Source organism: Pogoniulus pusillus, chromosome 5, assembly GCF_015220805.1.
Source record: "Pogoniulus pusillus isolate bPogPus1 chromosome 5, bPogPus1.pri, whole genome shotgun sequence".
NCBI classification, from domain to species: domain Eukaryota; kingdom Metazoa; phylum Chordata; class Aves; order Piciformes; family Lybiidae; genus Pogoniulus; species Pogoniulus pusillus.
In genome coordinates, this window is record NC_087268.1 from 14,387,985 (window position 1) to 14,414,407 (window position 26,423).

Sequence of the window (26,423 nt, forward strand, 5' to 3'; positions counted from 1 at the left end):
AGTATTACAGTGTGGAACAAGCTAGAAAAATGCTGCTTTTTTGTAGGTAGATGCAGATTTTCGTAAGGATACAAATCAGCTTAGCTTTTAAAATGCTATGGAAAAGATTCTAACACCATGGCTGTCTGTAAGTGGTACCAGTCTGGGAGAAGGGAAGATGGAGGCAACTGCCAGACTGTACCTTGCTGTAAAGAACAGGATTTCTGTGTGACAGAAAAGCCACTGACTTGGTGCACAACTGCCACATCTTCCCAGCAACAGTATGGAAAATCTTGTGGAAGTAGAGTAGCCAAACATTGATCAGAAGACTCCAGATGTTCCTCTCCAACCACTGCTGAAGGCAGTAGGATGAAGTCCCTCCTTACAGCAGACTTATTCATCTATTTCCTAGAAATGTCAAAATGCTCATGAGGCCTTGCTCTTTCTCTCTCTGCCATGACACAGAAGAGAGGAATGAAAACTACTAAGGATATGGAGTATTGATGCATCAGCAGTGTTTGTACTGCAATGGCATTTCAGACTACAGGAACTGAAAGAGGCATTATTACAACAGGAGAGATCTCAGTGCAGTGTCCACATCTTTCTGTACAGACAAGGTGAAAATCACAGCTCTCCCATGTGTGGAGGGAAAAGTACCTTCAGGACTTAAGTTTATTATAGGTAAGGAAGGGGGCAGAGGGGCTCTTGGTTGTGGGCCACACACTAAGAAGAAGGGCTTTCTGAAAAGGCAAAAAATGGGGAGCCAGTGGAAGTAGAAAGAAAGCAGAACTTGAAACAACTTTGGATGCCTTCTGAAAAAGCCCTGAGAAAGTTTAAATTTTGGCTTGTTTTCCAAGTTCTTTGTGAGAAAGCATAACTATTTTTCCCCCCATAATGTTGGATAAGATGAAGACTAACCCAAGAGAGAAAAAGACATCTCAGAAAGAGTCCTAAACCAAAAAGGGAATGTGTAAGTGGCAAAGTGAAAGGCCTCTGTGGAAGACAAGATCATGTCTTTGCCAGAGAGTATTTTGAGGATGCAAGACCATAAAAACAACCCAAAAACCCCAACCAAGCTACCAAATAAGCAAAGCAAACAAACGATAGCAATAGCAAAATACTGGTGAAAAAAAAGAAGAGGAAAAAAGAGATCTGGCTAAAAAATTCATCAGTTGTCCTCCAACATCCTAAAATGCAAGGTCAAACATGAAAAGTGCATGATATGAGAAGAGTTGGCACAGTAACAACACAAAAGAACCCACCAAACCCAAACTCAAAAACCTCAAACCAATCCCTGCCCTCCAAACAACATTCCTCCTCTCCACAACTGCTTTACTGAGGCCCAAGGAGGCAACCAGCAACAGAACAAGGGGACACAGTCTCAAGTTGTGCCAGGGGAGGTCTAGGCTGGATGTTAGGATGAAGTTCTTCCCAGAGAGAGTGATTTCCCATTGGAATGGGCTGCCCAGGGAGGTGGTGGAGTCGCCGTCCCTGGAGGTGTTGAAGAAAAGACTGCATGAGGCACTTAGTGCCATGGTCTGGTTGATTGGCTAGGGCTGGGTGCTAGGTTGGAGTGGATGATCTTGGAGGTCTCTTCCAACCTGGTTGATTCTCTGATTCTAAGACTGCAACAGAGAAGTGAACTAAATCCAAACGGTTTAGACAACCAGAAAATCTCCTTCACGCTCATCACCACCATTTGCCTACAGGTAGTGGTGAGCCACTGGTAGTGGCTCTGGCTGAGAGTTTTTTGTCTGCTATCTTCTTTGGGCACAAACTAGCTTCCCTTGTGCAACCAACAGTGCAGCAGCAAAGCTCAGTTCAGACAGCAATGAGAGGCAGATAAACACAGGACATAAAGATCAAAGCTGCCCATGTGAGCTATATAGTTACCCGAATCAGTGAGTTCTCCACTTCCCTCACACTCCCAATTGGTATCTGCCCTACAAGGAGACACTTTACCACGCATTGAGGGGGAATGCTATGTAAGTGGGCAGGGGCATGACAGAATCTCTTTCTGAGTCTCAACCTGATCTCCAGTAATTGAGCCTCAAAGCATGAAGTTTAACATCATTTGTCAATAGGTTTTATGGTGAAGTAACAAGACATATCAGATTTTGTTCACATTATCCTCAGGAACACGGACACTGTTTGAGCCGTGCCAAGTCTTGTCTTTAAATAACTTTCCCATGGCAATGAGTTCTACAGCTGTTTATAAAACATATTATATGTATACCATCTCAATTACACAGAGCATGCAGGCACTCTTCTGTGTTCTTTATCCCTCTAAACTTTCCCAGGCTATGTAAATTCTCTAAGACTCAATGAGAATTTCTGGCACCCTCCAGGGAGAAGCAGACTGGCATATTCGAACAGCCTCCCATCTCCTTTCATTTTATGCTGTGACATGAAACTTGGGTGTTGCAATCAAATACTTATATGCTTTGCTCTAGACTGGTTTTTATGCTGTGATTACCACTGTAATAACTCAAAGCTCATTCTGAGCCAAAGTGGGTCTTCTTTAGACTGTCAGGTGGAATTTGGAGAATCCAGGACTCTTCTCTATCCAACAGTCTCACTGAGCTGAGGAAGCTGGCCAGGAATGAACCACCTGGCGTGTTGCATAGGTTTCATGCTCCATAAGTGCTCTAAGAAAACAGGTTTGCTCCTCTGCTGGTTATGCCTAACCACTAACAGCCTCAATTGTTTGACCTTCACCTAAGCCCCATACGGATCAATATAGCTTTGTCTCCCTGCCACAGCCTCTCAGGCTGCTGTCATACATGGATACCAATCTCATGACTTTGTGATGGTTGCCCATGAGCAAGGCCACTTGGGGATGTTTCAGCCACTGATGTCTTGTGGGAAATGAGCAGAAACATGAGTGGGACTGCTTTCTGTTGAACACAAGCTCCTTAGCACAGGAGATGCCTTTTTCTTCTGTGCTTATCTGCCCTTCTAGGCCACAGGATTGGCAGTGAGACCTCTGGTAACACCTTGCAAGAAGTGTGCATGTTCATATTGCTGCTAACTCAGTTCAGAAGAGACAACTCTATAAGGCTTCCATTGAGAGGGAATTTATTGCTAGGAATATTAACACACATTAATCTTTATTTTTCCCAGGTGCTCTTTTTTCGTCACCCAGGCATTTAGCATGCCCTCTGAATGAGATGGGGAGATGAGGAATGACAAATGTTGGAGCCCTCTGGACTGTGATCTTTAGCAGCTTTTGGGTAGGGAGGATTAGCACTAATTTGTGTAAATTTAAGCGAAGAAAGATGTGAAGTAAAACTAGAAAGAACTCAAAAGCAGGTACTGTGTACCATCTGTAAAACTGTCATAGTAGACTCTCTTCTTGGCTGTGTCAATTGTGATCGTGGTGCACAACCACAGGGGAACAGAGCAGCTCCCTAACACAACTAGCCATAGATGGGTAGGTTGTCGCTGGTAGCCCCTGCAGAACATAAGTGATAAAAGATACACAGCACCATTCTGAGACTTGCCCAGGCTGTGGTTGCAACTATTGGAAGTTTGATTGGACTGCATGCAGTAAGGAAAAAAAATCTGTATTTGCAAGGGCCATGATCATGTAGGTTATGTGTTAAGGAGAAAACAGTAGGATAACAGCCACTCCTTGTGCAAAGCCACAGAGGGGAGAACCTGGGTTTTGTCCCTTTCAAGAGATGAGAGACTACAGCATATCCCCTAGTGAAGTGCTTCTGATGCTGACAAGTGTTAACTCATCTAGAAAAGCATCAGTAGGATAACAGCCACTCCTTGTGCAAAGCCACAGAGGGGAGAACCTGGGTTTTGTCCCTTTCAAGAGATGAGAGACTACAGCATATCCCCTAGTGAAGTGCTTCTGATGCTGACAAGTGCTAACTCATCTAGAAAAGCATCAATACTCATCTCCACTTTAACTGAACAAATCCAGTTCAGGGGGATGCTGTGGTGTTTTCCACAGCTTACCATCACAGACTGGAGTGGCAGAAGTCCTAAGGCATGTCAAGCTTGAAAAACCCACAGCCGTGTCTGGATTCACAGGAAAGAGATAGGACTGTGAGCAGGGTGGTGCTGGTCTGTTGCTGGAAGCTTCAGGTCAGTGATCCCAGAAAAGCACTTTGCTGGCTGGAGGAGAAGAGCTAATGAAGCTGTTTGTGCTGCCAGGCAATGTCTATTAAACAATCTACCGCTAGTTAGACCAGACTGCCAGTGTCTCATGGCATAATCGCCTGTCAGGTAAGGAAGAAAAGGGTCCATCTGTCTCTCTCCAAACTGCTCTGTCCTAAAACTCAGGCAATCAATCTGGAGGGCAGAATTGACTGGGTATTAGAAATAAATCCTTGACTATGAGGCGTGGTGAGACACTGGCACAGGTTGCCCAGGGAGGTTGTAGATGCTGCCTCCCTGGAGTTGTTTGAGGCCAGGTTGGACAAAGCCTTAAGAAGCCTGGTCTAGCAGGTGTCCCTGGCCATGGCTGGGGGGTTGGAACTGAGAGATCTTTAAGGTCCCTTTTGACTATGATTCTATGATCTGAAGAGGAGAGAATGGAATTGGAGAGCAAGGTCTTGCATCGTTCCAAGGAATGCCTTTCCTGCTTTCATTAGATTAAAACTGATCTGTATTGTCAGTCACTGCCAGAGTTACTACAATATTTCCCCCTTACCTACCTTCCTCCCAGGTGTAACTGCTACAGTAAACAGCCACATGCACACTTTGGCTAGGAAACTAGGTAAGGACATGTGTTGTTTTTTTTTCCTATGGGTTGCTTCAGGGCTTGAGGACTTCTAGCTGATGTGAGAAAAACACCTAGTTCAACAGCTCATTGAAGGATCAGGAAGGAAATGATACAGCATTTTCTAAAGCAATGTTTTTTAACTTCCCAGATAGGCAGATGAGTGGGCTGTGATCACTCCTGAGGCCCAGCAGCATCTAAATGAAGTATCATATGCATCCCTGCCTTTTTTGCATAAGTAGCAACACTGCTTTCTCTTCGCATTTGTATCTTCCACTTTGCAGCAAACAAGAAATAAATCATTCCTGTGGCCCTAACTCAAGTAATTAGACAACAAGCACTATTGACGAAGTCTGTGAATGAAAGAAACAGCAGACAAATTTGCTAATGAACTCCTGGAGGTGACCACAGAAAGGAAAAGTAATTTGGCCTGCTCACCCCCCGTGCTGCTTTAAATTTCACAACCTGTCCATTCAGAACCTCCTACACAAGCTCACTAATGCTCTTCTTCCGATTCCGCAGTCACAAGTTTAACCATAAAAAACTCCAGGGAGAGAGAGATATATTTTAGAAAGCATTACAACGATGTAAAATAGCTCTTTGATGCATGGCAGTTGTCTTCAAAACTAGCCATAAGTGGAGCCAAAAGCTCTACAGTACTGGAAAAAGGAGATTGGTTGTTTAGCCTGGCGAAGAGGAGGCTCAGGGGTGACCTCATTGCTGTCTACAACTACCTGAAGGGAGGCTTTAGCCAGGTAGGGGTTGGTCTCTTCACCCAGGCAACCAGCATTAGAACAAGGGGACACACGTCTCAAGTTGTGTGGGGGAAGTATAGGCTGGATGTTAGAAGGAAATACTTCACAGAGAGAGTGATTGGCATTGGAATGGGCTGCCCAGGGAGGTGGTGGAGTCATCATCCCTGGAGGTGTTGAAGAAAAGCCTGGCTGAGGCACTTGGTGGCCCATGGTCTAGTTGACTGGGCAGGGCTGGTGCATAGTTGGAGTGGTGATCTTGGAGGTCTCTTCCAACCTGGTTGATTCTACAAACTCTATAAACTGATTCCAAGATGAGACATGTTTCTAGATGCAGCAGTCTGTAAATAGATTTGGAAGTCATATTAATTATCACCTCGAGGAAAACACTTCAAAGAAGCCCTTCTGCCCCTCATTTTAGGACAAGTGCCTTACTGGGCTACATGTTGTTTAAAGATGTTTGCCTGAAAGCAGTTTCTCTGTACCCATAAAAGACAGCAGATGGGTTGAGATGAGGAAAAAAAGAGAGAGAACACCATGCAGTGAGACATGGAGGTTAAGACGTACAGACTGCCTGCCCTTCATCTCTGGCTCTACTTGGTTAGCAAGGGGATGTGCTGTGGTTTTTAAAGAGAGCCAACAGAAGCCCTTGACATGGAGAAAAAACATGGAAATTATATTTGGAGAGGTACAGAAAAGAAATTACAGAAGCAGATATGACAGTCATGGTGAACCCCCTTGAATTTTCCCCCAGCCCAAAAATAAATCTGTAATCCCCAGTGCTCCAATCCTCCCCCCACCACAATGCCTCCACCTTCCATAGGCCTAAGCATAAGCCTCTGGAGGCCCCATAACAGGCCTGCTGCTTACGTGTTTGTTTCAATAACGTGGCTCCTGCTCAACACAAGGAGAAGGAGCTGACCTTGCCATGAGTTTCATAGAATCATAGAATCAGCCAGGTTGGAAGAGACCTCCAAGATCATCCAGTCCTCCGATCACCCAGCCCTGTCTAGTCAACTAGACCACAGCACTAAGTGCCTCATGCAGTCTTTTCTTCAACACCTCCAGGGATGGTGACTCCACCACCTCCCTGGGCAGCCCATTCCAATGCCAATCACTCTCTCTGGGAAGAACTTCCTCCTAACATCCAGCCTAGACCTCCCCTGGCAAAACTTGAGACTGTGTCCCCTTGTTCTGTTGCTGGTTGCCTGGCAGAAAAGGCCAACCCCCAGCTGGCTACAGCCTCCCTTCAGGTAGTTGTAGACAGCAATGAGGTCACCCCTGAGCCTCCTCTTCTCCAGGCTAAACAACCCCAGCTCCCTCAGTCTCTTTATAAAGAGAGCAAAATTACCTCTTTATAAAGAGATAGCAGAATTATAGGATTGAATAACAGTGTTCTAGTCCCCTGAAGACTTTTTTATCCTATAGTTCTCATGTCCTGGGACAGGACACTTGGCAGACTTCCCTGTGAGGACAGAGGATGGATTGAAAGAGGCTCAGTGTGATGGCGCTGAGGGATGCTAACAAAGCAACAGCTCTGAGACACAGAGCACAGGAGATAAAGTGTTAAGGGACATGTTGGGAAACTGAACCCAGGAAAACTGACCCTGAAATCAAAGTGAGTTTGGTATTCTCCAGTCCTGTGCTCACCAGAGGGGATAGTCAGCTGGAAGATTTGCTCTGAGGAGCCTTTTTCAAAGGCAGAAATTATGTCTGTGTCTGATACAAAAGAGTAGGTGGTGCAACAGGAAAAAAATGCACAAAGCACAAACCTAAAACCAAAGTGATCAGGCAAGCATCTTCTCACCACTGCTCTGAGCAATGCACCTCATGATTTCATGAGAAAAAAGAAACAATCCCTTAGCTTTCATGAAGATTTAAGCGAGCATCCTTGTGATGCTCTTAACTTCAACAATGTTAGGCTGTGCTTATAGACTAGCTAATGAGGCTGTGCTTATAGACTAGCTAATGAGTATCCCCTACTTGAACACAAGAAGTTAGATGAAGGACTGAAAGACTAATGCAGTAGGAAGATGGAATATTGGATATGAAATAACCTTAGGAGCAAAAGTGGCAGAGCTAGAAGATTCTATAGACATAATTAAAACTAAAAAAAAACAAGGTTCTGTTTCCCTATATATTTGCCATTGGCATGGGCTGCCCAGGGAGGTGGAGTCACCATCTGTGGAGGTGTTCAAGAAAAGACTGGATGAGGCATTTAGTGCCATGGTCTAGATGACTGGATAGGGCTGGGTCATAGGTTGGAGTGGATGATCTTGGAGGTCTCTTCCAACCTGGTTGATTCTATGATTCTATATGCAAACAGTGTAGTCATGCATAATACTTGAAAAGAGCAGAAGAGGAAAGACAGGTAGTGACAATGATACCACATGGCAGTAATGTTCCCCTCATCAGCTTTTCTTGTCTCATCTTTTCCTGGTAGTCTTCTTTTGGTATTGCAAGAAATGGGTCAGAAATACAAACTGCCTCTCTGGCTTCCAGATACATGAACATTCAGAAGGACTTTGGTTTGTCTGAAGGCATGGGACATGAAATCTGCAGAAGCACAGAATTAACCAGGTCGGAAAAGACTTCTGAGATCATCGAGTCCAACCTATCACCTAACCCTTCTAATTAACTAACCCATGGCACCTAAGTACCTTATCCAGCCTCCTCTTAAAAACACCTCCAGGGATGGGGACTCCCTACCATTCTAAAGGTTAGAGAATAAAGCAAAGCCACCACTCTGCATGGTCCTTCTAAGGTCCAAGAATCCAACAGTTCAGCAGCCCACATGGCTCCCTTTGTGGTCAGTGAACTCCTCTGAGCTGTACTCTCACCCCTCAGCTGTGGCTGCAGGTTCACCTGCACCCACAGCCACAGACTGCAGTACCCTCCTGTGTGCCTGACAGTGGTTTATGCCATGTCCAAACACTATGGTGAGACTTTTAGGAGTCCTGGCAAGTGATGAGAGATTCATAGACTGGTCTGGGTTGGAAAGGATGACTTCTGCTGCTCCATCAGATGGAAAAGCAAGGGAAGCTGGCTTAAAAATGGAGGGAACTGCCATCTCAGTAAATGCTCAAGTCACCTTGCATGCAGAATAGACCTTACAGAGCATCTCTTAGACAAATCTGCTGATAGCAAATAACCCCCAGGCTGAGTAAGCCTAGGCTCCAAAATCAGGAGCTTCTGCATGCAGCCCTTAAATTGAGTTCTGTTACAATGTGTCATTTTACTTGCTCTCTCCAGCCTGCTCTCTGCAATGCTCCCCCCTTTCCCGGCTGCTGAATTACAGTAGATATCTTGACTGGCTGTAGCACATTCACAAAGCTGGCACCCGGTCTACCTAAAAACCTCTTTAACTCCTTACATACATGTGAGCCTATTAATACAGAGCTAATCAAATGCTCTGAATATCTGATGGCAAAAGAAATCAGGTAAAGAATTCTCCTCTCCTCAAAGGATATGATACAGAGGAAAAGAAAACTACCTCTGTTCCCCTCCTACTGTTAAATCTTCAGGGGATGAAGGTTTCCTTGCAACCCAAGGTGCTAACCCCATAGAGTCTGACAACTGAAAGGATATTCTCCCTTCCAAGCTTGCCACATCTTGAGAGTGAAAGGCACAGTTAGATAGCAGACAAAGCTGGTGAGCTGTACTTTATTCTGTCCCCACCCTACTCTTCACTCAACTTGCAGATCAAATGCCTTCTTTATTCACCTCGCAAGACACAGGAAGACTGTCTGCCATGTGGACAGTAATATGAAGTCAACTGTTTGCCTCTCCCTTTTAAGATGAATCAGTGAGAAGCAGGTTCCATAGGTCTTGGAAAGAACTTCTATGTAATATCTAATCAGAAATCCTTTCCCCTCTTTCTGGCACCAGCAGTATTTTGCCTCCGCTACCATGCTGTGCATTACTAGCAGTAAAGACCAGGACAACTAGATGAAGACCAAAACTAAACAGAATTACAGGTCCAGATCTGCAGAGCATCTACTGAAGTAATTTCATTTGATCCCACAAACAAATGGTCTGGTTATCCCGCCTGGAAAATCACACTGCAAAACAAGCTTGCATGCATTTGAGATTCTTGCCACTTTTCTAACAGCTGCCTGTATCGCCACTGAAATTTTCTGTTGATGTTGGAAGAGAAAGGAAACTACTGCACAGCTCAGAAGTCAGCAGTACAGTTGAGTTCAATTTGTTCTCCTACCTGTTGGGGTGAGATGTCTCCAGGTGATGACAGGCTCAGGACGCCCATTTGCCATGCAAACCAGGGTCACATTGCTGCCCTCATTCACGGTGATATCCGAGGAGATATTGGAGATCTTTGGTGGAACTGTGAAGACAAAAGAAAATTTGACCTTGTTACTCAGATTTCTGGAGGGCAGCCTGTCTGATTCATTAACCTGCCTACTTATTAACTAGAGGCTGCCACAGGTTCCCTTCCCAGGCTGTGCTCCTCATTACTAACTTGGTTTCTGAAGTTGTATTAGAATAATATATACCAATGCTTCAAGGAGCTGTAGGTAGAAATGGCCTTTGCTGCACCTGTGATGCTTTGTGTTTGGATATGTCTGGGTGCTTCCATAAAATAACCTCAAAGAACTCAATGGCACCAAGCTGTGTGGCCCAGTTGACATGCTGGAGGGAAAGGATACCATCCAGAGCGACTTAGACAGGCTTGAGAGGTGGGTTTAAATCAACTTCATGAAGTTCAACAAGGCCAAGTGCAAGGTCCTACACATGAGTCAGGGCAATTCCAAGCACAAATATAGGCTGTGTGAGGAGTGGCTCAAGAACAGTCTCAAGGGGAAGAGCTTGGGGGTGTCAGTTGGCAAAAAACTCAATACGAGCCAGCAACGTGTGCTTGCAGCCCACACAGCAACTGTGTCCTGGGCTGCATCAAAAGAAGTGTGACTAGCAGGGCAAGAGAAGTGATTCTCTCCCCCTACTCTGCTCTTGTGAAACTGCACCTGCAGTACTGCACCCAGTTTTGGTGCCCCCAGCATAAGAGGGACATTGAACTGCTGGAGCAGATCCAGAAGAGGGGTACAAAGGGCTGGAGCACCTCCTCTGTTGGAACAGGCTGGAGAAGAGAAAGGTCTGGGGAAACCTTTTAGTGGCCTTCCAGTACATGAAAGGGGCTTTTGAGAAAGCTGGGAAGGGACATTTTCCAGGGGCTTATTGTGACAGGATGAAAAGGAACGGACTGAAGCTTGAAGAGGGTAGTTATAGACTAAATACTAGGAAGAAGTTCTTTAAGGGTAGTGAGACACTGGAACAGGTTGCCCAGGGAGGTTGTGAATATCCCTTCTCTAGAAGTGTTCAAGGCTAAGTTGGATGAGGCCTCAAGCAACCTGGTCTAGTGGAAGGTGTCCCTACCCATGGTGTGGGGAGGTTGGAATTAGATGATCTTTAATGTCCCTTCCAACCCAAATCATTCTATGAATCTATGAACTTCTCTGATTGCCCCAAGGCTGCATAGAAGGAATTGGCAAGCTCCAAGTGTTGTCCCAGCTTATTTTACACTCCAAACAGTTCCAGACACAATTCTACATCCTCCTGTGGGGTGCCAGGCCTCAAGGCACTGACACAGAGGGTGTATTACTTACTGCTACTTTCCATGGGCAGATAGAACTCATGCAACTAAGAGCTCACGAGGAACTGAACCAGAAAGTTGTTATGCTCATTTCTGTTGCAACTGCTGTGACAAAGCAGGAACATGTGGCATGGCTAATGGGAATTTGCAGAAGGGAGGCACAAGCACAGCAGGAAGATCTCTGCAACATCTTTCAGGCAAGAGGGATCCCCCACGGACTGTCTGCAGTAGGTAGCTGCTGGCTTGACTTAGAATCATAGAATCAATCAGGGTTGGAATGGACCACAGGGATTATCTAGTTCCACCCCCCCTGCCATGGGCAGGGACACTCTAGAGCAGGCTGGCCACAGCCTCATCCAGCCTGGCCTTAAACACCTCCAGGGATGGGGCCTCAACCAACTCCCTGGGCAACCCATTCCAGAGTCTCACCACTCTCACGGTGACTTCACATGGTACAGCACCAAAAACACAGCAGCATCTAGAGATTCACAAAGACCAGCTGTGTCTCAGGCATTCAGGCTCCATAGAGACCTTCCATGCTAGTGGAGTTTTTGTCACAGGACCAAAGTGACCATGTTGGACCTGAACAGGTACCTTCCAATGTGGAGCATGTCAGTATACCGGGCTCCAAGAAGACCAGGCTGTTGTAGTTTCTCCTCTCTCACATCTATTTCTTGCTTCCACACTTCACACCCTGGAGGTAGTGTGGGAATTTTACTAAAAAGGAATCTTCCCTCACAAAAAAAATCTTTAAAAAAATATTTTTAGCTTCCACATTTGTGTGTAGTGAGGAATGAAACAACATAATTTTCTGGTTTGCTTAGCAGAGAGTAAACAGACAGTAACCTCCCCTTTCCCTCTCCTTGGCAGGAGCAGCTGATGGTCCTTCTGAGGAAAAAGCTGCCTATGAGCTAGGTGGGGGAAAAGAAATGAAGCCTGAAGAGAGTAACTCGCCACTTCCAGCTGTGTTACTGGATTCATTGGAATACTGTTTACAACCCACACTTCATTAGCACCTCTCTGTATGCCCCAACGCCCTGGTCAATGCTTCAGCATGTATGGCCATAAGATGCTCTTGGAGGAAGAGGGGCTTCTGAGCAGTAACTGGCCTTGTCCAACACAACAAGGCAGACATGACTTTTCCAAAAGGCTCAATCTCCTAGGCAAAGAGGGATTTAAGACAGGTACATGTGGGGAAGGATTGCCATGATCTGGGGAGAAGTGACAGCATGGAGAGCAGTGAGGAATAGGCTGGATGTTAGGAGGAAGTTGTTGGCAGAGAGAGTGATTTGCCATTGGAATGGGATGCCCAGGGAGGTGGTGGAGTTGCTGTCCCTGGAGGTGCTGAAGAAAAGCCTGGCTGAGGCACTTAGTGCCATGGTCTAGTTGACTGGCTAGGGCTGGGTGCTAGGCTGGACTCACTGATCTTGGAGGTCTCTTCCAACCTGGTTGATTCTATGATTCTTTTCTATGATTCTATGACTGGAAACCAACAAAGCAGGGATGGCTTTCACACTGTCTCTGCAAAAACAGGACAGCTGGGGTCTATCTCAAATTCCTGTGCACCGAAGCAAGTACAATGGTAGAAATATAGAAGGAATTAGATGTACACACAAACCTGCAGTACTACAGACCTCAGGCTTTTCAGGAAAGAGGCTGGCAAGTTGAGGAATTGAAGTGTGCTCTCTGCAAAGGAATGGCTGCAGTGCATCCACCTCTGAGCAGTGAGCTAGCTGCAAGTTTAGGTGTAAGGATCAGAGGATATCACAGTCTCACATCTTTTGGCTGGTGTCTGCTACCAATCATTCGATTAAGTGGACAAAGACTGCCTCAAAGACAAAGAAAACTGCACAATCACAGTCTGTGGTGAGGGACTTCAAGCACGATGGTAATTGCTGATAGGGTGAAAGCAGTCCAGGAGATGTGGGTGTCCAACATTCAAGGTTCAGCACGAGTTAGCAGTGTGTCTGTGCAGCATAGGTCTGCACTTTGATGTTGTATTAGCATCAGTCTAACCCCACAAATGGAGGGAAGTGGTTATATCACTTTATATGGTGCCTGTTAGCTTCTGAAGCACTAAGTCAATCTTGGGCTCCTTGGTGCAAGAAGGTGTTTGAAGTGCTAGAGCAAGTCTACTGGAGGGCTGCTGGGATGGTTGAATGGCTATGCAATATACAAGGAGAACCCAAGAGCTAAGTCTGTTCAGTCTGGAGAAGGTTGAAGGGAGATCTTATTGTTGTCTGCAAACAGCTAGTGACAAAGTGCACAGAAGACACAGGAAAGCTTTCCTCAGAGGTGCACAGTGAACAGTGAAAAGCAGCAGACATAAGCTGCAACACAGGGGAAACCCTGACTCAAAATAAGGAAAAAAACTTTTACTTTAAAGAGGTCAAAGACAGGAAGAAGTTTCCCAGAGAGATGCTGGAAACTCAGTCCCTGGAAATACACAAAACTCACTGGTATGAGACCCTCAGCATCTTGCTCTAACTGGCACCAGGATAGAAGAAGGGAGTTTGGAAGCTGGTTTACTGCTCATTGTTGGCTGATCAGCTCATGGTGAAACAACCAAAGCAAGGCATGTTGGCTTGACTGCAACCTGGAAAGAAGGGATTTCAGAGTAGGGACACCTCTCTAGCAGTACAATAAGTGGGTAGCACATAGCAGAAGATCAACCCCTTCCTTGCAAAGCAAAATCCCCTGACAAACACAAGCCCTGCTATGTTTTACATCAGTGATTCACTGCAAGCCATCAGCAGCCTGGGCATGAAGCAACAAAACTAAACAAGTACTACTGGAGAGCACTGATGTTGTCAAAGACTTTGATCCCACCATATCAGGGAGTACATGAGAGCTGCATTAACTCTAGAACCATTTTGTGCCTTCTCCCTCTTTGTCTCACACCCATTCTGCACAATAACTGTCTGGCACTACAAAACAGCAACCACACAGTGGTCTTGGGATGTAAGCAAATACTTTTGCCAACCCACACCCCGAGAATAAGGGAAAGGGCATCAGAAAGGAAATTTTCAAGCTGGGAATCTAAATGACCTGTCTCCTCCCAAAGACGCTTGCAGCTTTGTGTTTTGTGGCACACCAAAGCAGGAAGGTGGCTTGCAGCATCAAACAGATCTGGCTCAGCATGGAGTTCACAGGTCTTGGAAGCACTTTCTCCTCCCTTTTTCCCACTGGATGAGGGAAGTTCCCTGTCTCACAGTTAAGGACAGGAAGGCCCATTGCTCTAGCCAGCAGAACTGCTGGCTAGGAAGTGCAGAAATCCAAACTGCTATTCATACTACAGGAAACAAAGCAATTTGGAGGGCCAGCACAGTCCTGTGTAGCAGTATGGCTACCTGCAGTACATACTGCATTTCTGAGTTGAGACCAGCACACACTGGAAAGAATAGAAGGGCTTAGTTTGGGAAAGAGAAATAGAGGCTGCATGAGCTGTATCACAGCTGCTTTGTCAGGAGACACAAAGACAGTGACTTTGGAGCATCCTCAGCACAGCTTCTCCTTGGCATGCTGGTAAACGTGGGTTAGTAGAGCCCAGAAGTAAGGCAAGACCACATTTTGAGCATTTTATCTTAGCCTCAAGGGCTGTCACTCACATAAAGAAAGTCATGCAACAAGCCAAGCAGGACTAAGGTCATGCAAGACTAGCAGCCTGGGCTGTAGGACAGACCTAGCAGAATAGTCCAATGCCAGACAAAACAGATGAGGAGCAAGCAGCAAAAGCCACCACAGGGCATCAGCAGCAGAGCTTCAGTTAGGTTATGTGTACCCTGCCACTTTTCAAAGCCATCAGGTCATTTTAGTTTGCAAAGGATCAAATAAACTCTAACATACAAACAGATCTGACCATGCTGATTGAATGCCCAGGAGGAGAAGCATGTGTCCAGATGGTCATACCAGGCTTGCCACTTTTTCAGATGAGGGAGAAAATGGCATCCAAGGTTGAAATCCTGTTAGGAGTATAATGGCCATTTTCTCTCAGCTGCCACCTTGGGCAGAGGGCAAGGAAAGGCTGAAAGAAGTGGGAAGAGGGCAGGAAATAATTTCCCTGTGAATTTAAAACCTACTTTGGCTTAATTTACTTAGAAACCAAAGCCAGCTAACATTAAAAATGACTGGACCTTACTGGGCAGTAATTTAACTCAGATAAAAAGTCAGAGACTTTTAATTTTCAGGGTGTCAGGCCAGCATGTTAAAATGCCAAAACTGTCAGCAGCAGCAACAGTTAGCATCACCTCCTTGGCACTTGTCATTACTTAGCACACACCTTTTAAGGATGGTTTTAAAATGGGAAGCTTCGACCTTATTATTTTTTCCCACATGTGGGTTGTGTTATCACAGTTCTCAGACTGCTGGAAGAATGAATCATAGAATCACAGAATCAACCAGGTTGGAAGAGACCTCCAAGATCATCCAATCCAACCTAGCACCCAGCTCTATCCAGTCAACTAGACCATGGCACTAAGTGCCTCAGACAGGCTTTGCTTCAAGACCTCCAGGGACGGTGATTCCACCACCTCCCTGGGCAGCCCATTCCAATGGCAAATTAATGGTTGCTGAGAAGAAAACCTCTGGGCCCAGGATCTTCTGTGTGTCACTGTGTCCTTTTGCCCAACCATCTCTTGTTGACCCTCAACTAGAAAATGTTTTTTCATTTGGCCTGTCTGAAGCACAGGCAAATCCAGAGCCTGTAGACCCTCAGCAGGGGAAGCTCTAGAGCCTCACAGCACTTTCACATACTCAGCCTTCAGAGGCCACCAGGCTGGTGCTGAACCCTTCTGGCTTCAGGGACCATGGGAAAGCACTGCCAGGCTCTCTGGTACCACTGAAAAAGGCCAAATCACTAGATATTTTTCCTCCTTTTCATCATAAATGTAACATGGGATAACCATTGCCCTATGCTTAGGATACTTGGACAGGGTAGGGATCAGAAACCGACATGAAACAAAGCACAGAGCACCCCACTGCTCCATCCCTGGAGTAGTAGGACGTCCTACACATGCCAGGGACAGATTCTGGAGAGATGGAAATGAGCTCTCAGAAGAATAGCTTGAAACTCACATATTTGTTTCTTCTACATTCCACATCTACAGCACAAGGCTGATGCCACCTCAGCATCTCACCTCACGTGTCGCTGACATTAAGTAACCAGCAGCCATTCTCCTTGAGAAGCTCACATTGGAAGAGCAGGAGGGGCCTGCAAGGCAGGAGCAGGACAACGGGAAAGATGCTGTAGGGCACTCTAGGATGGAAGAATTAGGCGCTGGGAGGCAGCAGTGCAGGAAGGGTGCAAGGGCAGAGCTGGCATGAGAATTCAGATCTCAGACAAGGAACAGTGATAGAAACAGATAGAACAGGCACTTGCAGTACCTGCTTGCACCAAGCCCATTCTAGTTAATTGTTGTCAATCTTTCATGTTCATGACAACTGCAACTCACATTAATTTAAATAATAAGAAAGACTGAGACATGAAAAATAGAGCACACTCCCCCAGTGCAATCACTGTTGCTCTTGAGATGGAAGCAAGTGATTTGTTTCCACAAAACATTATCCTGTCTCAAAAACACCCACTAGAGCAGTTATTACCAACCAAGGGCCACGAAAGGGAGGCAGTAAGGAAACAGCAAACAAGAGAACACACAAACATCTGCTCTTGTTATCCTTGTCTTTTATGACCAAAACCTTCAGAGCTCAAAACTACTCCTGAGATATTACCTGGGATCTTGTGGGCAGGCTGGATCAGCTTTATCATTCAAGGCACTGAAAGCAGGCAAGGAATAGTGCTATGTCACTCATCTTCTAGTAAATGAGCCATCCTGAAGGCTAAGAGATGTGAGCCCACATCCAGAAGGTCAGCTCCTGAGTACTTTCCCAGGGGCATAATGTGGGATTGAACAACAAAGCATCAAGGCCACTCTGGCTGAAGTTGTGCCAGGGGAGGAGGTTCAGATTGGACATTAGGGAAAAAATCCTTCACAGAAAAGAATAGAATCATAGAATCAGTCAGGGTTGGAAGGGGCCACAAGGATCATCTCATTCCAACCCCCCTGCCATGGGCAGGGACACTTTACCCTAGAGCAGGCTGGCCAGAGCCTCATCCAGACTGGCCTTAAACACCTCCAAGGATGGGGCCTCAACCACTTCCCTAGGCAACCCATGCCAGGCTCTCACCATTCTCATGCTGAAGAACTTCCTCCTCATATTATGTAGCATTATTAGGTTATAAAGCATTACAACAGGGTGCCTAGGGAAGTGGTGGAATCACCATCCCTGGAGGTATTTAAAAGATGAGTGGATGTGGTGCTTAGGGACATGGTTTAGTGATTGTGCCTTACCAGTAGTGACAGAATTACTAGCTCTAGGCAAGTGATTGGACTTTATGATCTCAAAAGTCTCTTCCAAGCTCAACAGTTCTATGATTCTATGGTATAACCAGCAAAACTCCTGAAGATCTCTTCCTAACTTAGTTTATACTGGAACTGACCATACCACAGCTCGCAGACAGTTCAAATACCTGCATTTTGATCAGTGCATCTATATGCAGCACAGGCACAGAGTGTCAGGAATGGGAACCTCTGCTCAGCAGAAGTGGCACTTGTGCACAAGGGTTATTTACAGGCACAGAGCAGCACTTTCCTGCTTCTGCATTGGTTGCATTCTGCTTTCGTGATGCTTCACACAGGACTTCAGTGCATGAGGAGGATAGTTTTGTGAGAGAAGGGCAGTAAACACAGGATTAGGAACTGAAATTGTATATAGTAGGATGAAAAGCACAGAGGGACATGAGGGTCCAGTTAGAAGATGGCTCTGGGCCATTTACACACAGTCACATGAAATTCACAGTCAGATGGTCTGTTTATCCTGGAGAAGAGGAAACTCAGGGCAGACCTCATTGCTGTCTACAACTACTTGAAGGGAGGCTGCAGCCAGGTGGGGGTTGGTCTCTTCTGCCAGGCAAGCAGCAGGAGAACAAGGGGACACAGTCTCAAGTTGTGCTGGGGAGGTCTAGGCTGGATGTGAGGAGGAAGTTGTTTCCAGAGAGAGTGATTGGCATTGGAATGGGCTGCCCAGGGAGGTGTTCAAGCAAAGCCTGGCTGAGGCACTTAGTGCCATGGTCTAGTTGACTGGATAGGGCTGGGTGCTAGGTTGGACTGGATGATCTTGGAGGTCTCTTTCAACCTGGCTGACTCTATGATTCTATGACTGCTCCCCTTGGGCAAATACAGCTTTGCTTAAGACCTTTAGATGCAGTCTTATACCATGGAGCAGCTACTTCCCCATCTGAAATTACAAGATTGCTTAACAGTCAGGTATTTCGTCATTAAGCTGCCAACAACATTAAAAAAACCTCCAGAGCTCTTACTCCCACCCTACAGACCTGAGGTACAGCAACAGGTATTTAATCCTTCCAAGGCACAAAAGCAAACAGCACGTAAAATTCCTAAACAAGCTCATAAGCTCCATTTAAATGCTCTAACTGCTTGTCCCAAGAAGGGCACCTTGGATACAAATGGAGAAAGGCATCATAACCCCTTCTATATATCCTCATTAGCTGCTTCTCCAGCCTATTTACCACCTTCTCTGTGGGCAAGTAGGACCCCCATCTGTTGGAGAAAATTAAGACTCCCGCCCACTAATTCACAGAAGCCCCTGGCTTTCAGGGCAAAAAGAAAACACCAGGACTTCTCTCCAAAGTCAAAGGCACTTTCCAGCCACTAAAGCCCTCTGCAGGTGCCTATCAATTAGCCTCAAGAGTTCTCATTTCCTTGTCCCCAGCTCCCAATTAGCAGCACTTTGCAACAAAGAAGCTAATAAGCCCAAGGCAGAGGTAGGGGTGATGCTGACCATCCTATGGCCCCTGAATGCTTTAGAGCTGCCACCTTGCTCACCACGATTAGGGTTCCTTTCCCGGGGCAATTAATTGGCAGCAAATTGGCCTCATTAGTCATTGTTTAGTTAAAATGTTTAGTAGGGAGAGAAGGGCCTAAAGAAGGGACAGAGCTGCTAAACACAACTAAATGGTTTAATTTCCCTCTTATGTGTGCAGCAGGCTAATCACAGCTCTTCACAACCATAAGGAGAAACAGCTTGTTGCTGCTTAGGCGAGCAAAGGGAGCAAGATGAGGACCCGAAAGTAAAACCCAGACACCCTTTGGGATGCTGCATGCTAATGTTTCTGAAGCACTTTGCAGACAAAGCACACCATGAGACCCAAGATGTGTTTTTTACGGTCTGATTCATGCCACAGCCTCAGCCAGAGGGAGATGAAGCTGTCACCAGGGCAGAAGGGCAGAGAGTGAAGTTGCTGAACTTCATTAAAGAGAGTGGACTCGAAAACATCCTTCTGGCCTTTCCCTCCACTAGGCTTGCTTCACTCTGCCAGTGTATTTCTTGGCATTAAAGCTTCTGGTGAAGTAAAGACGAATATTGAAGGCTTGGTTTTGGATTTTAATCCTCTGAGAACCAAAAACCTTTCAAAACACAGTACAGAGTTTTTAGAAGGTGCAAAAATTGCTTCTTTCTGTTGTCCCAAAGGGAGTGCCTTGCCACATCCATGCCTGGTGAGTTTTAGGGATAGATCTATCCCAGACAGAGCATGGGAAACACTTAAGAGATCTGCAGTTCCTAATCTTACATTGCTCTGCCTCAGCATGGCAGATTTCCACCCAAGCAGCATTGCTGATGCCAAGAGAGGAGGCACTGAAAGAGACACAGGCTTGTATCTTAGTGAGCTTCCCTCATTGTGTAGCTGAGCCTCATCCATTGAGCTATCACACAGGAAACTATTAATTCAAATGGGACTGCATGTGCTGCACTGTCTGGGAGCAGAGAAGCAGACAGGATGCTGTAGGACAAGAAAGGTTATTCTTCCCCTGGACTCAAAACTGGTCAGGCCATGCCTTGAGTGCTGTGTCCAGTTTTGGGCTCCTCAATTCAAGAGAGATATTGAGATACTGGAACGCGTCCAGAGAGGGGCAACAAATCTGGTGAGAGGCCTGGAACACAGCCCAGTGAGGAGAGACTGAGAGAGCTGGGGGTGTGCAGCCTGCAGAAGAGGAGGCTCAGAGCTGACCTCATTGCTGTCCATAACTACCTGAAGGGAGGCTGTAGCTAGGTGGGGGTTGGTCTCTTCTGCCAGGCAAGCAGCAACAGAACAAGGGGACACAGTCTCAAGTTGTGCCAGGGAAGTATAGGCTGGATGTTAGGAGGAAGTTCTTCCCAGAGGGAGTGATTTGCCATGGGAATGGGTTGCCCAGGGAGGTGGTGGAGTTGCCGTCCCTGGGGGTGTTGAAGCAAAGCCTGGCTGAGACACTTAGTGCCATTGTCTAGTTGACTGGACAGGGCTGGGTGCTAGGTTGGACTGGATGATCTTGGAGGTCTCTTCCAACCTGGCTGATTCTATGATTCTGATAATCAAAACCATGTGGAAGGCCATGGCTGAGCGTGTCCGAGCTCACTGCATTTGACAGTAGGAGATGAGAAGCCAAACCATTTTATCCAAAGGAAAGTTCTGTCTCACTCAACCTACAGTCCAGTGTCTGGACTATTTTTCTGCACAAAACTGCATGATAAACACTTCCAGTACATTGTTTCTTAGTAGAGATCATCATGGAGTGTAAATCTGTTAAACTATCCCAATTACGAGCTGTTGGAAAAGGCAGCACAGAACTGGGTTCTATTGCTTAGACTCATTCTTACTGATTTTATTTTTTAAAGAACTTGTCTCCATTAAATTTTCAAGAAAGAAATTATTTAATTTCCTGAGCTAGAGATAAATAGGGAGAAAATAATAATCTCAAGCCAACCTTGTTTGTCAGTGCACTGGGGTGATGTTGTTGAACAAGGACAGAAGCAGTCTCACTCTTGCTACTGCCTTAGCACCTCAGCTTTAAATTCAGACTCAGGACTTTTACCCTAACGTAGTTTCAGCTCCAAGACTGAGCCCAAGCCTTGGTCAGATGCTGATAGCATTTCACCCACATCTGGCCTTTTAGAGCCCTCCCACCAAGCACAAGGTCATGAACCCACTTTGTGCAGCCCTGGAGAGCAGATTCTGGGCTTCATGCTTAGCATTTCAATGAAAGCACAAAGCACAAGTCAGGCATATGCCTGATATCCCCTTATCACCAGATTTAGACCTCTGGATTTGAAGTATTGGTTCTTTGCTACAAAACTTCTTTTTCTTTTCTATTAACATATCAAATTCACGCCAGGACTGCAGTGATCTGCTTATCTGCAGCTCATCTCTTTAAAAGACAGCTCTGCATATTTGCCATTCCTGGTGCTCTGGTTCTTTCTGCTTTGTGAGACTATCTGCAAAGGCTTTGTGGCTAACCCTCCTAGAGAGGCCTGCTGTGAAAACACAGCCTTCTTCACAGGACACGTGTAAACAACAACACAAGTGCTTGCTCCTCTAATCCCCTGGGATTAACCCTTGGAATGCCACCTAATCTCAAACACTTCAAGGATTACAGATGAATACAGCTTTTAGTCTTGTTCCAAGTGTGTTTACATATTCCCTCAGACCTATTTTTTTCTTTTTTAATCTGGCCAAATATTTAGTTCTGGGACTGGAGCAATACAAAAATCTTCTCTTCTGCAGAAATAATCAGCCATCCCAGAAGAAAAATCCTTGGGAGAAAAGCATGTTGGATGCACATGGTATGCAGCTCAGTCCTAACATGCAGCCTTTCTAGGGCTTGATTCAGACCCAGTTTGCTCCTCCCTTGATTTTAATGGCCTTTGGACAGATTCTCACACAGCACAAATGGGTGATGGCTTCAAGAAAGCATTGCAGCTATAACAGGGACATTTCATTAGTCAACTGAAAGAAAATCAACTGAGTTCCATCAGTCCTTGGCTACTGCTGTTAACTCCTTCTTTGGAAAGCAGACTAGGGAGCATAGGCCAGGCGTGAGAAGAAAGCACAGAGGAAGGCTTATGTCATATAATCATAGAATCATACAACTGTTGATGTTGGAAGAGATCATCAAATCCAATCACTCGCCCAGAGCTCACAATCCCACCTCTACTGCTGAGATATTGTCACTAAATAGTGAATGGGCACCACACCCACATGTCTTTTAAATACCTCCAGGAGTGGTGTCATTGCAGGGCAAGAGGTTCAGAGAGGGGTTTTGTGTGCTAGAAGGATGACTCAGAATCTTATTAGGCAAGTAGGACAGGAAGTTAATTGTAGCTAACACCCCACTTTGGATGAAGATGACATTGTCCATCACGCAGGAGAATCAGAGCCAGGGATTTTTGTTTGTTTGCTTTCAGATCTTATGCTGCTGCTTATGTTCAGTTCATTAGGGACAGAAGGTGCAACTAACTGAACAGTCTTCATGAGCATACAAACACAGGCTGGAAAGGAAAGGCAGCTCTCTCCAAACCATATTCTCAGATTCTTTCAGCTGCCCATAGTTTATCCCACAGCCTCTGTGATAAGTTACAGAGTGGCAAAACCAACGCTCTAAGTGTCTTGTGCATGTCACATAGCCAAAGATCTGGCTCACTTTCAGCTGAGACAGCCAGCTTCTCAGTGACAAGCCTTTCACTCAAAGCAAATGCATGTGGCACATGCAAAACGTCTTTCATTAGCAGACTTTCCTTCCTTACATGAAAAATGGAGTAGGAGGATAGTTAAACCATTTTTCAAGACTGCTTTGAAGCTTCTAGGGGAGCAGAGAGCTCAGCATTGCTGGTTTTTCTTCCAGTCAAAAGGTATAAAGAATAAAACTAATAACTCCATATTTGGACCTTTACATGCTTGGAAAAAAATTCACTCTTGTGTTGTGAGTGGAGAAGAGTGCAAAGTACTGTTCACTGTCCTTGCTCTAAAACTCTCCTCTCCAACAGGAAAAACACTGCTGTTTCCTCAGCAAAAGGATTCACTTTGTTGAGCTCAGCAAGTGAGGAACAATCTGTAACATAAGTCACTAGAGCTGCTTCACCAAGTAGTCAGATCAGCAATCAGAAGACTAATGTCTTAGCAGCTGCCTCTTCTGATGCTGAAAGCCCCAACAAAAACATTTCAAGCAAGAGTGAACCTGAAACACATCCTCATCTCAAAAGGAAAAAAAAAGTAAATCACAAATATTGAGCATGAAAAAGACTGAAAGTGCCAGTCCACATTTTTTTTAGCTCAGCACATTCCTGCATTGTCACTATTGCTGGATCCACAGATGGTGGCCTTCCCCAGCACATGCAGTTACGAAATGCCAGCTGTGAGACCTTCAATTGTTAGCTATTGTTGAGCTTGGTGATAGCTGTAGCGGCACATTTTCTAAAGGCCAGGGTGTTATCATCAGCCATCTGAGAAGGGAAAGCCAAAGAGTTCATGGCAAAGAATCCCTTCTGTCAGAAATGCTCATCCACACAAGTCTGATCAAGCAAAAAAGAGGAAAAAACAAATACAGGGCTCTTAAAGTAAAGGCTTCTTCAAACAAAGTAAGCAGCTGTCTAGAGTTGAGAAGTGATTGTGGTGATCTCCTCCCCACAGACCAACCAAGAACTAAGGTTTCTTATGGAGGAGACTTCCCTGCCAGAAGAGAGTGCTCTGTTTTGGTTCAGCCACATGCAGAAGCACCCTGACTTCTTGGAAGATTCCTACAGTTTCCTCTTCCAAGCTTTGCTGTGCCATAAACATGAAGACAATCACACGGGAAGGGAGGGATGGATTATGAGAGCTTTGCTCTGTAAACACATTAGCGGTGCCATTTCAATTGAAGGAAAATCTCTCTCAGACTGCCAGGCATGATGCTTCTTCCTTGTAGCCTTAAGCTCTAGCAAGACACATTAAAACCACTGGCTGCCTCTATTCCCCCAGTGCAGGTCAAGTCTGTCCTCTTCAAAGTGGACAGAGTTTTGCTTGTTTCACACTGTGCTTGCAGCACATCATGTACTAGGATTGCAGCAAAATGCAAAGGACAAGAGTCTCGAGAACTCAATTTCCACTGAAGTTGAGCAGGATAAGCCTCCCAGATTGTTTTGAGAGGCCAAAACTGTCTGCCAGATATCCAGTGTTAGGTGTAAAGGTGGGTGCCTACAAGACAGAAGCAGCAAAATTTGATGTTTTGGAACAGCAGATATCAAACTTGAAAGGGATAGGTTGACATTGTCCATTCAGGAGGATGAGGTTTACGTCTGGAAAAGCTCACTAGTGCCTTTATGTTGAGTATGACAAGTATTTTATAGTTTTCATCTAAGGTTCTGCAAGCAAATACTCCCCATCCCAGATCCAGCTGGACAGCAAAAATGAGGCAATATCCACCTTTGTCATGGTTAACAAAGAATACTAATAAAAACCTGCAAATACTTCTACCACAGTAAGGAATCAAAAACTAAACAAAAAGCGTGAACCACATTTCTCTGCTGTAACAGCACATCCACATTTGAGCACCTGTAATACCACAGTTAGCAGCTTAAGCAAGAGTACCAGAAAATGGAGGAATGACTTTGTGAAGGACTTGGTAGATTTGATTACTCTGGGTTTAGTGACTGTTCTGCTACACACTTGTGCTATAACCTTCAGTAAGTCACTTCACCTTTCTAAGGTTTAGTTTCCCTTCTCACTCTTAAGGAACTACTGTGTGCAAGATGTATGGCACCTCCAGTGGCTGGTTCCTGACTAGTGTCAGAGGTATGATGCCTTACTGCCTACAGCTCTAACAGGTGAGTAGGAGCAGCAGGGGATGAACATCTGCAAAGCCTCAGACTGTCAAAAAGAGGTCCTTACGAGGTGTTGTCACAATGGCAAGTTCCTTGGCACAGCAAAAAAGGCAAATGCAAAGCAGATCTGTTCACAGGCCGACAAAACTGGTCTGACTCTACTACTGGTATACAGTAAAGATGAAATACTCTTTTACATGAAAGGGAATGCAGAGGAGGAGACAATCAGCCCTGCTGTTCATAAACCCAAGAGAAAAAGCAGGACCCACACAATATTGTGCAAACTGAAAAGGAGTAGAAGTGTAATCAATATAGAGAAACTGATGAACGATGGGAATTCACTCATACACTTTCCATTCTGATGGTCATGATAGACTGGAGCCTGAAAAAAATGATTTCCTGAAAGTACAAAGACTGAAACAAAAAAATAAAGAAACTTTGCATCAGAATGCAATGATGAAAACTCTGCCAAAGCCTGAGGAAAGGCAGAGATATAACCAAGATGGCATCAGACTATGGATCAACCTGCCACCAGATTGGGCGCAGACACTCGTGACAAATAGGCACAAGGGATGCAGTGCAAATACAGTGTGACACTATATCCTGGGCATACGTGTGATGTATGGAGGATTTAATGTCACACATACACTGTCCTGGGTAGATTGTATCTAATGCTGACAAATACCCGAGGGATTTGTCTCTTTCTTTACATACTTTGGCAATTGCCATGCCAAAAAAGGTATTATGGGACTGGGGGGGTGAAAAGGAGAGATCATTTGCTACTCTGTTTAACAGAGACTATATCCTCTGAGGGGACTTTGTCAAGATGCTGGATTTCTCCTTAAATGATATTTCTACCTGCCTATACACATTTGAGTTTGATGGGCTTTTCTCCTCTCCTCTGCTCCTGTGACACAATAGCTCACTCTTCCCAAATGAACCTTAAAGCAAATGTGGTTTGTGTAAGTTAGTTTGAAGACTCCTGCCCTCGACCACCACCACCATGCATGCTGCAAAGGCAAGAAAAAATCCCACATGTTGTAAAGACCCATTCCTTTCTCTCTCTGGTGAGCCCTCTGATTGATGGCTCTGTTTGCCAAGAGAGACAGACTGTCTTAAGTGTGAGATAGCTAACTATTACCTGGGGAGACCATTAGAGGCAGAAGGAGGGAGAGACACACAGAAAAATAAGACAGACAGACAGAAGAGCTGAGGAGGGGGGGAAAGGTAAGGAGAGACAGAAAAGAGTTGATGAGAGAAAGGGAGAAGCACTTGATAAATTAAGTTGTCAACTTTGGCATCACCTGTGTACCTTGTCATGCCAATAAACTCATTGAAGCTGCACTGCAAGTCAAGAGTGAGAGTGCTGATGGAAGGAAGGAATAACAGCCCATCCAAAGACTTAGAGCAATTTATTAGTTACCTCAGGAAGGAAGTAGTGACAACGGGGAAGAAGATGTGCTTCCCCATCACGTTGGGAGGAAAGCTCATTTTGGATTCAAGCTGTCCACCCAGTAGCGCTGCAGAATGTAAAGAAGTTGACAGAGGCAAAGATCTGGTTTCAGAAGGAGAAATGCAGGGGAGAGGCTCACAGGGGGCCCGAGGGGAACAGCGCAGACACTTGCCTTCTGTGTCATGCTGTGTGCCTCAGGCCATCCCTTGATGA

At 45.4% G+C, this 26,423-nt stretch overlaps 1 protein-coding gene across 5 annotated transcripts in view; it reads right to left on the bottom strand.

The window, feature by feature from the left end:
• The window catches only part of LSAMP (limbic system associated membrane protein), a 1,399,195-nt gene that overhangs the window by 146,932 nt on the left and 1,225,840 nt on the right, over positions 1 to 26,423 (bottom strand). For all 5 annotated transcript variants that reach the window (XM_064143281.1, XM_064143283.1, XM_064143282.1 and 2 more), the window contains one exon: positions 9,683 to 9,808. In XM_064143281.1, coding sequence (XP_063999351.1) covers positions 9,683 to 9,808 — 126 coding nt within the window. The remainder of the gene's footprint in view (positions 1 to 9,682; positions 9,809 to 26,423) is intronic.